The sequence below is a fragment of the Acomys minous genome, assembly GCF_964271855.1.
Source record: "Acomys minous genome assembly, chromosome: 11".
Lineage (NCBI taxonomy): Eukaryota > Metazoa > Chordata > Mammalia > Rodentia > Muridae > Acomys > Acomys minous.
Genome location: NC_140492.1, coordinates 74,679,330 through 74,690,546, shown reverse-complemented (window position 1 = coordinate 74,690,546; position 11,217 = coordinate 74,679,330). Strand labels below are relative to the sequence as shown.

The 11,217-nt window shown below is 40.2% G+C and overlaps 1 protein-coding gene across 6 annotated transcripts in view; it reads right to left on the bottom strand.

Annotated features, from left to right (window-relative positions):
- Window positions 1-11,217, bottom strand: part of FGD4 (FYVE, RhoGEF and PH domain containing 4) — a 157,157-nt gene that overhangs the window by 6,686 nt on the left and 139,254 nt on the right. For all 6 annotated transcript variants that reach the window (XM_084800971.1, XM_084800967.1, XM_084800968.1 and 3 more), the window contains exons 12-16: window positions 9,340-9,370; window positions 8,814-8,906; window positions 8,094-8,219; window positions 3,777-3,917; window positions 2-142 (exon numbers count right to left, since the gene is read on the bottom strand). In XM_084800971.1, the coding sequence (XP_084657097.1) occupies window positions 2-142; window positions 3,777-3,917; window positions 8,094-8,219; window positions 8,814-8,906; window positions 9,340-9,370 (532 nt within the window). The remainder of the gene's footprint in view (window position 1; window positions 143-3,776; window positions 3,918-8,093; window positions 8,220-8,813; window positions 8,907-9,339; window positions 9,371-11,217) is intronic.

Genomic DNA, 11,217 nt, shown 5'->3' with positions numbered 1-11,217 from the left:
CCTGAGGAGCGCCGTACATGTACAGTACTAGCGGGTCTTGCTTGGGGATCACACACCATATTTTCTGCCAAGGTTTTGACTTCTCCATGTACTGGAGAAAACTGCACACCTCACTATTTCCAGATACTTCTGCTGATTCAATCTAGAAAAAAAAATAAACATAGTAAATCAGATAGAGATGAAACATACCTTAAGGGAAATATTTATAAAATATGCTGTGTTTATATAACATGTCTCCTTGGGTTGCCCTCCCAAATGATGTATTTATATTTACTAGTTTTTCTCTATTGTATGACGACAAAATATCAAGGTCATCTTTAACTCTACGATACTAGACTTTGTACTTAAACAGGCACCAGTTACTGACTGTTGACTGAGATGTGTAGTGTTCACACTAATGCGGAGAAGCCAAGAGATTTCATCGTTTCTAAAGCTCAGGGTTTTGAACCAGGCTCCGCCTAAGAATCCATACTTAGAATTTGACATGCCAGAGCCTGAGCTCAGCCAGCCTGCGTCAGCACTGGGCCCACGGCTCCAGCGTGACCCTTAGCTCCCAAGGTAGAAGCATCTCATTAGAGCAAACTTTTGAAGAGTGCCTTAGCTTTCTGCTTCGCTTACTGATATATTAAAAAGGGAAGAAACATTTAGCTAAAATATTTTATTAGAAGTAAGCCATTTTGCTTCTATTCCTATGTAAAAACCATAGGGCAGTGCTACTCAGTTTTGTCCACAGGATACAAGATGTAAGGGAGGTAAAGGTCTTACTTTGTGACAACTAATATGTGCTCAGAATAGTAGCAAGCAAGGCTTACTACTCCAAAGGGTAGGACTCCAAATCCGGGCAGCAACATTGGTACTTACATGAAAAAAGCAAACAAATCCTACTGATTTATATTTATAATATTAAAGATATTTTTTACATGTAGACGTTCATATACTATAGATCTAGCAATAAAACTGTAAGCCACTGGGGGAAGGTGACATTTTCTTCTCAAACTCCTCAAACTGCAGCTGGAAAACTAGGCATGTAGCTGCGTGCCTGGACGCCATGCCTGGGAGGTAGAAGTAAAGGCCAGAGGTTCAAGGTCACCCCTGCTAACATCATGGCAAGCTTATGCTTTGTGAGATCCTATTCCAAAACAACAGCAACAAAATACAACAATGGAAAACTTCTAAGCAATTGACTTTTTCCGTGGTTTTTTGAGATGGTTAATCTTGACTGTCAACACGAATGGATCTGGCATTAACTAAGATACGTGACTCTGTGCAGGTCTGCCAGGGTGTTTCCAGGGGCAACTAAACTGAAAAGACCCTTCTCAGAGCAGTAGCCACTGAGAGAAAGGATTGCTGCTTCTTGCTGGTGAGGGCATCTCTCCCTTTGTTGTTGTTGTTGATGCTGCTGCTGCTGCTGCTGCTGCTGTCTTTTGCGGACTCTGCAATCTAGCTTCTTGGCTTCCAACCTGGGCTGAAGATCAGCAACTTTCCAAGAATCATCCAGGCCCTCGGCGAGACTGCTGAAGTAAAGAACTGACTAGCTCTCAGGTTCTGTCAGCTGCCTCTGTCCCTCTAGAGCAGCTGTTCTCAACCCCTTTGTGGCTCAAATGACCCCTTCACAGGGGTCACCTAAGACCATAGGAAAATACAGATATTTATATTATGATTTATAAAAGTAGCAAAATTATCGTTATGAAGTAGCAATGAAAATAACTGTATGGTTGGGATCGTCACGACGTGAGGAAGTGTTGTAAGGGGTGGCAGCCTTAGGAAGGTTGAGAACCCTAACTGCGAGAGCCCAGGGGCATGATGACGAGGTGATGGTTTGCGATATGACCAAGGTGTGGTCCTAGGCAGTCTAAGAAGCATCAACCAAATGGCGATCTGCACGTCAGCTCCAGGGCATCACTGGTTTTTACATGTCCCATAAGCAGTTTTAGCAGGCGAATGCTTGTGACCAACACTAAGTAAAATACTACCCTTCCTAAAAAAAAGTGTAGTTACAAAAATGACTACACAACATTATAAAATCATATACTAAATAATGTTATGTTCTGAAAAGTTTCTCCTTTTTTCCTTAAAAAACGTAAACAGCGGTATAGCAGTTTGAAAGGACAAAAGGAAGCTTACAGGCTTGGGGATGGAGGGCGGGGTAGGGGTGAGCGTGGGGGTCGGGGTGGGGATGGAGGGCGGGGTGGCAGTGTGGGTGGGGTGTGGGTGTGGGTGTGGGCGGTACTTAGGAGTTGAGTGCTTGCCCAGCCTATGTGAGGACAGGAGCTCCCGTCTCACAAACCCACATAGCTGCACCGTGGGCATGGTGACCTGCCTGTCATTCCAGCTTTGGAAGGCAGAGACAGAGGACACCTAGGAGCAGGCTGGCTACCAAGACTAGCCATACCACAGCTGTGAGCTCTCGGTTTGTTTGAGAAGCCCTGCGACAATGAGCAAGGTAGAAGAGCAACTGAAGGTGGCCTAACCATCCACGAACACAGGTGTGTGTGCGCACACCTCAAAACATGTGTGCTCACACACACGCAAGAACATGCAGATATACACATAAACACTATAAAAGCATAAAGTGGAAAAAGAATTTAAAATACATTGAGTTAAATACTTTAAATTTTATCAATATAAATTTCTTTTCTCTCTTAAAATACCTCTGTAAAATCCTTGTTTTGGCCTGTAAAATGTTTCCACATTCTGTTTACAGAAAGCTTGACTACTGTTGTCAAGTGCACAATATACCCGTTGGTGTAGGATAAAGGGCTCACCATGCTCTTCATATGGATAGGCATGCTTATTTTCTACTTACAGATGCTACATTTTTTATTTGATCATATGAATTGATCCAATTAATGATTTCTCCCCCAGCATATGACTTTCTAAATAGGTAAAGTTTTTTTGTTTTATCAGTGTGGCCTGAACCTTCTCATCAGAACCACGGGACCAGCCTCACTGTGTTCACCACACTAGTCAGTCACTTTTATTGCATCCTTGAGATTGCTGTCCTGGGTCCCAGTGAGGAATAACAACCCACTCCTCCTGCCTAGGAAAGCTTCCTCTTGGGCTGTAGTGCAAGGAGTATCTATATCCTAGGAGAAATCCTAATTACAATTTTAGCTGTGGGCTTATAATTTAATGTCAAATGGGCATTGAAGTTTAAGATCCTTTCCCAGCTAACAAATGAGTTTTGTACATTTGCTTGTTAAACTAAGTCTGTTTATGGCTTTGGATGCAGAAAGTGTTGATCCTATCTCTAGCTGATCTTGACCATCCTACCACAAGGTGTTATTGTACACATTGCCCTTATTTTGTCAACACATCTTTTGAAGTAAATCCATTTCAGATACAAGCTACTTTAGAGTTCCTTGCCGGAATCTAAATTAACTCTAAAATACAAGTCAAACTGACTTGAGATTGGCTTTGACAGTGATGCAGTCATGAAAGTGCTGGGCCCAGCTATCACACAACCACAGTAAGCTGAAGTTGTGTTTTAGGAAATAAAACAGTGCTTTATCTAAATTTGAAAATTCATATGGAGGGGCTTTCAACATTAATATGATGATACTGAAAGCTTTCCTATAAAGAAAACACAACAATTTATGCATCCCACCTCTCTATACAATCAGGCCGGAGCTCAAGGTCAATAAACTGAAGTAAAAAACACAACTCTCATTCACTGTTAGCCCGAATGCTAATGCAAAGGCAAAGAAGGTGCGTTATTTACATTCCTTATGGCTAAGAGAGTCCTTTATCTAAAAATACAAAGAATTTAATTTTACCTCTAAAATCCCTTTTCTTTTCTTTTCTTCACTGTCTGTGAATCCACTTATTATTTGGTAACAGTCTTTGCAAACTTTGTTCCATCTTCCACCGTCATACTCAAGTTGAGCTTTGTAGTCAGAACATTTCCAACAAACCACCTTGATTCAATTTTAAAAGGGATATTCAAAATGAATAATTATAGGTAAGACAGTTAGGTTTAGGACACATTCATATGTACAAAAGAAAGTTAAACGTAAAACTTTTACTTTTTATTAGCCTAAGAACATTTCAAATGATATTGAACATATCAACGTATTTTGGTAATGTCTGTGACAGAATCTGAGTACCATGTTGACCTCTAACCCCTGGCTCTGGGTGTAGCATGCCACCCTATTTCCGCTCAGAGTCCCACTTCTCACAGGGAATAGCACAGCCATCCAACAGCGTGCAGGTAATTCCAATGCCTATTTACCTACCTTTATAGATGCAGCATATTGCGTCACGCTGACTTTAACTTCTAAAGGTATTTCTTTTTTTAAAAATATTTATTTATTTATTATCTGTACAGTATTCTGCCTGCATGTGTGCCTGCCTGCCCAGAAGAGGGCACCAGATCTCATTATAGATGGTTGTGAGCCACCGTGTGGTTGCTGGGAATTGAACTCGGGGCCTTTGGAAGAACAGACAGTGTTCTTAACCTCTGAGCCATCTCACCAGCCCCTAAAGGCATTTCTTCAATTGTTTTTTAAGTGTAAGTATTAGCACTCGCATTTGGACTCATAGACTGACTGGTCCTTGACACATCCTTAGGTTCTGCCCTAACGTTCTACAAGAATCTATTTTCCAAGTAGTGTGTAGCAGTCTTAAGATGTGAGTTTGACATGTTCCTCTTATACTTAAATTTTCTTCTGTCTAAAACCATGCCTGGTGGTGCATGCTTTTAGTTCCAGCACAGTAGAGGCAGAGGCAGAAGGATCTCTATTGAGCTGAGGGCCGGGCTAGCCTGGTCTACATGAGTAGAAAGTTCTAGGCCAGTAAGGACTGGAAAGTAGGACCTTGTCTAAACCAAACTAAACCAAAAAGACTTCAGTCTTTCCTTTGTTTTTGGTTAAAATAAAATATTAGTTATAGTCTATGACATTCTGTGTGACTGGCCTCTCTTCACTGGCTCCGGCTTCCTCGCCGTGCTCCCTTCCTCTTCCGTCTACTATGGCCCAGAAGCACCATGCTCCTTTCTTCTTCTGTCTCTCACAGTCCTTGAAGGAGACTGCTTTTGAGTACTTTGTTCACTACATACAACAGTTACATAGTGTCAATGAGTAGATGACAATGATGCAAATGCATGTGAGTAAATGGTGCTTTTCAATTTATTATAGTGGTCTAGAAATTTTCTAGGTTCACATAATTATTTTCTTACTCAGGAAATTACATTTCCCTCAAACTTATAGTAGATAAAGTTTATTTAAACATGTATAAACTTATAAGTAAAAATTTGGAGTAGATTCCGAGGTTGAAATCACACACACACACACACACACACACACACACACACACACACACACACGGTCTAAGGCTATGGGTATGGATCAGTGGTAGAACACAGACTTAGTGTTCAAAGGCCTGGGTTCAAATTCTACCCAACCTTGATAAATACCACAGTTTTCTCATGATTACAACAAAATTACTTTGGATGCTTAATGTTAGATGTACATGTATCTGTAACTCAATTTAACTATTTTATTTTCAAATCGTATCATTGTATTTGATAATCTACATACAATTTTTTAAAATCTGTTGACCAATGATGAAGTTACTCATTTTAAACAAACTCAAAGATCAATTTACACAGTTTATTCAGATATAGGTGTTTGCCACTAATTTAATTTTGATTACAAACTGCCTTACTAAGTTTAATCTAAGTGTCAAGAAAAGAGATGCAGGAAAATTTAAGAATAAAGAAGAACGAGCTAAGTGTTAGCTATCTAAATTGTGCTTAACATACAAATAACATATTAGGTCATAACATGTTTACTCAATCTTAAGAGAATTTTTATTATTAAGGTATACTGTTTAACTTGGTTCACAAGGCCCCCTCTAAAGGTACTATTCCCCACCCTGGTAACTTCATTTCACACTTTTTTTCCTCCTCTTTCCAAATGAAACTCAGTTCGGTGGCCAGCCACAGCATGTGCTAATTATGTAACATACATCTGCATGTTACATATGTAACATAATTATATAAACATTTATTTTATATGTTAGTAATGTAACTATTAAATTATGATAAGAAATATCTCTAGGATAAATGCTTCGCTTAGAGAAAAGTCAAGTTTACATAGTTACTATTGATAGAGCATACAAAAGTCAGGAGTGGAATATAAGCTCTGCTTTGACTACATGATAGGCTTTATATATTTGGTGTAAACCTAGCCTTTAATGGCTGAGCCATCTCTCCAGCCCAAGATAGGCTTTATAGATAGTTCTCTGAGAAGCTTTTTGCCATAGTAGACCTTGATTTATGGACACAAAGCAAATATAATTTTAATGGTTCAGTTCTTTGCATTAAAAATACAAAAAATGAAACAGAGCAATTTGATGAATAAATAAATCAAAGGAAAAATGGTGAGTTGAAACTGTAATGTTATATGAATAGCAAAAACTCACATTTAACAGGAAGAGAAAGTTCTCGAACCCTAAAGGACACAGGAAAGGGGAATCTGAGACCTACTCATTATGCTGGAACTTGTGAAAGAAGTGTCATGAAGTAGCAACAAAACACTGGCATGCAACTGCAGGAGTACACACACACACACACACACACACACACACACACACACACACACACACCCCAAAAAGCACAATTGGAAACCACTGTTCTTCAGATACGGGCATTACTGAATATACATTCTAAAATTACACAAGAAATGTTTGAACAAAGTAAACAACAGTAAAAAAAAAAATCAAAGAGGATTGGGTAAATTTAGAAGAAAAGCAAGTTAGAAATTAAAAATATTCAAAGAACAAATAAAAGTGAAGTAGCCACAAGTAAGAAGAATGCACACGATGGCGGGGCAGTGAGGCTCATCTGATTTTCCTATCTCTTACGGCGCCTCGCACACATCCGGGTACCCAGACCTCCGTGCGCTCCTTGTCCTGCGTCTCCTCATCTTCCCCGCTACTTAAACCAATCTCTTCCTGCGCTTCACACCTGACCTTTGCTCCAAGTCCTTGCCCGTCTCCTATCATTACTGCAACGCCAGGTGATTCGTGTCCACCTCAGCAAGCATCCTGCTGCATTCGATACGCTGCCAGAAGGCTGCCGTGCCACCAAAGGCCCCTGCGACCGCAGTCCCCACCCTCAGAGACAAACGCCACCAACTCCGCTGTGCCTCAATTTCTGTTCTGGAGTTTCTGCGTGTTTTCCCGGCCTCAAGCTCACTTTTTTTCATTACGTTTATTCCCCATGTACCTTGCTCTCTGCCTTCTCTAGCCGGTGTTGCGGAATTCTGTTATCAAAAAGGAGTCATTGTTGCTAAGCTAACAATTTCTGTTTGGATTTCTAACTGGAAGTTTCATCTGTGTGGCTACAAGGTTCACTTTTCTCTTCTCTCTTGACTCTCACTTTCTCCTTTCCTTTCAGCTGACCCTAGACACCCTCACTGCCCACCACTAACATGCCCCCAATAGTGAAATGCCCCCCAGTTCACTTATCCAGTTCGCCCGTCTCTCACGTCTGTTAAAGAGAGGGCTTTGCCCTACCCTGTGAAAGCTGTAACTTTCATGTGGAAGGTGGCTTTCCTCTCTTGCCTTTTCAAATACATCAACTTCTTTGATTATTATCACTCTAACTACAATCCGTGTCACTTTTTAAAAGCTTATGCCCAGCCACAAGGTTTCCTAGCAATTTCACTCATGGATCATGGCTGTCCTAGTGCACAGAGTAGGGACAGACTCCTGGTATGCAAAACTCCTCTTGATTTCCCAACTAGGATGAAGACCTTCGCCCCTGAGGCATCTAAGCAAATGCTGGTCCCTCACATCAGTCTTCTTTTGTCTAATTAAATCCAGTCCCAAATCTTCCATTACTAATGCTCTCCAATTCAACTTTCTGGTTGCACACTAATTTGAATTACTATTCACTTTCTTCTTCACAGTGTAATCTCCACCAAGCCAGGAGTTTACCGTATTCTTTTTCTTCACGGGACAGCACAGTGCTTTGCACTCAATTAGCTCCAGAACAGGCTTACTAAGTGATTATTATTGTTTCTGGGCTGCTGATTTGATTTCACCTATGTGGTTACTAACAGCTCTAAGAACCAAGAAAGCCCACTCACATGTCCACATGCGCGGCAGTGATGCCGCCTTCTGGTCAGGGCGTTGAAGGACTCTTTGCACTTCATGCACATTGTTACCTCATTATCCCGGATCCATCTCGGCGCTCTTTTTCCTAGCTCAGCAGTCTAAATGGGAAAGACAGGTTGACTTTCAATAGAAAAAAAATATTATCCCTTTTAAGATTAATTTATTATGTACACAGCGTTTTTGTACTGCATGTATGTCTGGGGGCCAGAAGAGGGCACCAGATCACATCATAGATGGTTGTGAGCCACCATGTGGTTGCTGGGAATCGAACTCAGGACCTCTGGAAGAGCAGTCAGTGCTCTTAACCTCTGAGCCATCTCTCCAGCCCCTATCCCTTTTAAATAGCATGCTACCAATGCTGTTCAAACCATGTTTTGATACTCAAGATCTATGAAAGGAAGTAAAAATTTCAAAGCACTACAAGTCATTTACTATTGTATCCAGCTCTCTGTGTAGCCCTGGTTGTCCTGGACTCGCTCTGTAGACCAGGCTGGCCTGAAGCTCACAGGGATGCACCTGCCTCTGCCTCCCTGAGTGCTGGGTTTACAGGTGTGCGCCACTGCACCCAGCTGAGAGAATGACTGTTTCTATACAACCAATTTTGGTATTGCAAGGGAAAAGATTTGTTAATGACATGGTTAGGTGATGCCTTGGAAACAAAGAGATAGAAGATCTCAAAGTTAAAAACTTACAGAAACTTCCAGGGGAATGTCATTATCTTTCGCAATTGCATTTCTGAAGGTTTCATGCCTTTGATGAAAAGCATCAATACTGTCCTGAAGGGCCTAAAATATAGTTAAATACCAAATGTATATTACAACATCAGATATACATTAATAAGTATACCTTACCACAGAAATAAATATAATAAAAATCACCTTTAAAGTTAAGTGAACTTGTTCTTATAGTGTATATTTAAAAATCTAAACCTGTGTGTGTGTGTATGTATATATATAATAAATTTATTTTATGCATGCTTTGCCTGGCGTATGTATGCATTTTACATCATATGTATGATTGGTGTCCACAAAGGTGAGAAGAGGACATTTCATCTTTGAAACTGAGGTCGGGGTGATTTTTGAGCTATCATGTAAGTCCTGGGACCTAAACTGAGCTTCTGCAAGAGTAAGAAGAACTCGTAACCACTGAGATATCTCTCCAGGCCTCAATGTATACATTTCTTATGCACTGAGGTCCAAAAATAAAAATAAAAGTTACCTTGATCCATTCTTCTTTATCTTGCTCAGAACTAAAAGAAAACAAAGCTAAAATGAGTGATGGAACATTAACAATTACAGCTTGTGAATGAAAGCATGCTTTAATGTTACTCTTCGGAAACAATTAAAAAGACTCTAGTTCTTAATATAGAATCAGACTGTTTGTCTGAGTTTGGTACCCATACATTTTGACAGCAAGCCACGGCATTAACAGCCACTGTCTAGTTATACCTACCAGATGATTCTGTGTGTTTGGCATATTAGAAGATCAAAGATAATATTATAATTCAAAAATATATGACAATTAAAAACCTCTAATGTCTAATCTCAGGAAGGATTATGATTATTCTTATAGTCTTAAAATTATCTTTGAGTCCAGGTCTACGTGATTCACAGCAGAATTCGACCTTTGAAGAAAAAGCGTTTGACAAAATTCAACATGTCTTCATGGTAAAAGTCCTATAGAAGGCAGGCCTGGAGAGATGTATTTCTTTATAGCAAAGGGATCATATCTCAGTGCAATGAATATGACAAACTCACAGCCAACACCATCGTAAGTTAGAAAAATTCAGTACAGGAATGAGACAGGAGCGCACGTCCACATGTCTAGTTCACCAGCTGCCCTGGCTGGGCATTCCCCTCTGTTTGCCTTTTCTGCCCCCACTAACTGTGGCCTACTCAGGACAGGCAGGTTTCTCCCTCCCTTTCCCATCTCTCACCACGCCTGCTGGCATTTCCACACCCATAGCCATACCCACGTGGATAATTCCATATCCATGAAACCCATTTGGCTTGCAAATCACCTTGACCTGGGAAGATGCTGCTTTCTTTTTCCATCCTTCCATCTACCTGCTGCCATTATTACAAGGACTGGACCCATGGTTTGGGAACCATCTTAGCCTGGATCAATTAAACAGATCATCCACCCCTTGTACCTGGGCTAGTTCTTGCCATGTATGTGCCATGCACTAGAAGGGCAGATTCTCACATCAGACACATAACCAATGAAAGGACTCCACACATCCAGGTCAAATTGCAGAACAAACAAACAAACAAACAAAACAACACGAATGGCCAAGGCATCAGGTCTCCTGTCCAATCCACTAGTCCTACTGAAGTGTTCTCTAGTGAGAACTACCTAGATGAGCCCCGGGACAAATAATTTTAAAGAATCATAATTTTACGAAGGAATTTTATCAAGTAATTTAAAAAGATACTCCCTTGAACTCTAAGAGGATAATAATAACTATCCGAGTCATTTCCAAGATACAAATACACACTATATAGGAAATGATGACGGTAACTGAAGATTTGAAAACTAAATTCAATAGGGACAGAAACACTGAGAAGAACACAAATTAAAATGAAGATAAGACATAAAAATGTAGGATCCAAATTAAGAAACTCAAGACTGAGAGAGACAGGTGGAATCGAGGGGAGAGTGGCATGTCAGGCTCACAGATAAAGCAGAGGATATAGACCAAATAAACAAAACACATGAAAGATTTTACAAAGCGTGGAAAAAATGCACCAGATATGAGACACCATCAGAAAAGCAAATCTGAATTGTAGGCATAGATGAGGAAGGATAATCCAAAATCATAGGCATAAGAGCAGATCTTTAATAAGATCACAGAAGAAACATTCCTCAAATGATAATAGACACATCTATACAAGTACAAAAACCACACAGAACCACACCTGGACAATACCAGGTTAGAAACTGCCCTGATGTATCATAGTTCAAACACTAAATAAACAGAACAAAGGAAAAAAGAGAAGCTGCAAGAAAGAAAGAAACACACAGTCACAAAGGATGGAAAACCCATCAGAATAACAGCTAACCAAAAAAAAAAAAAAAAAAAAAAAAAAAGAGTAA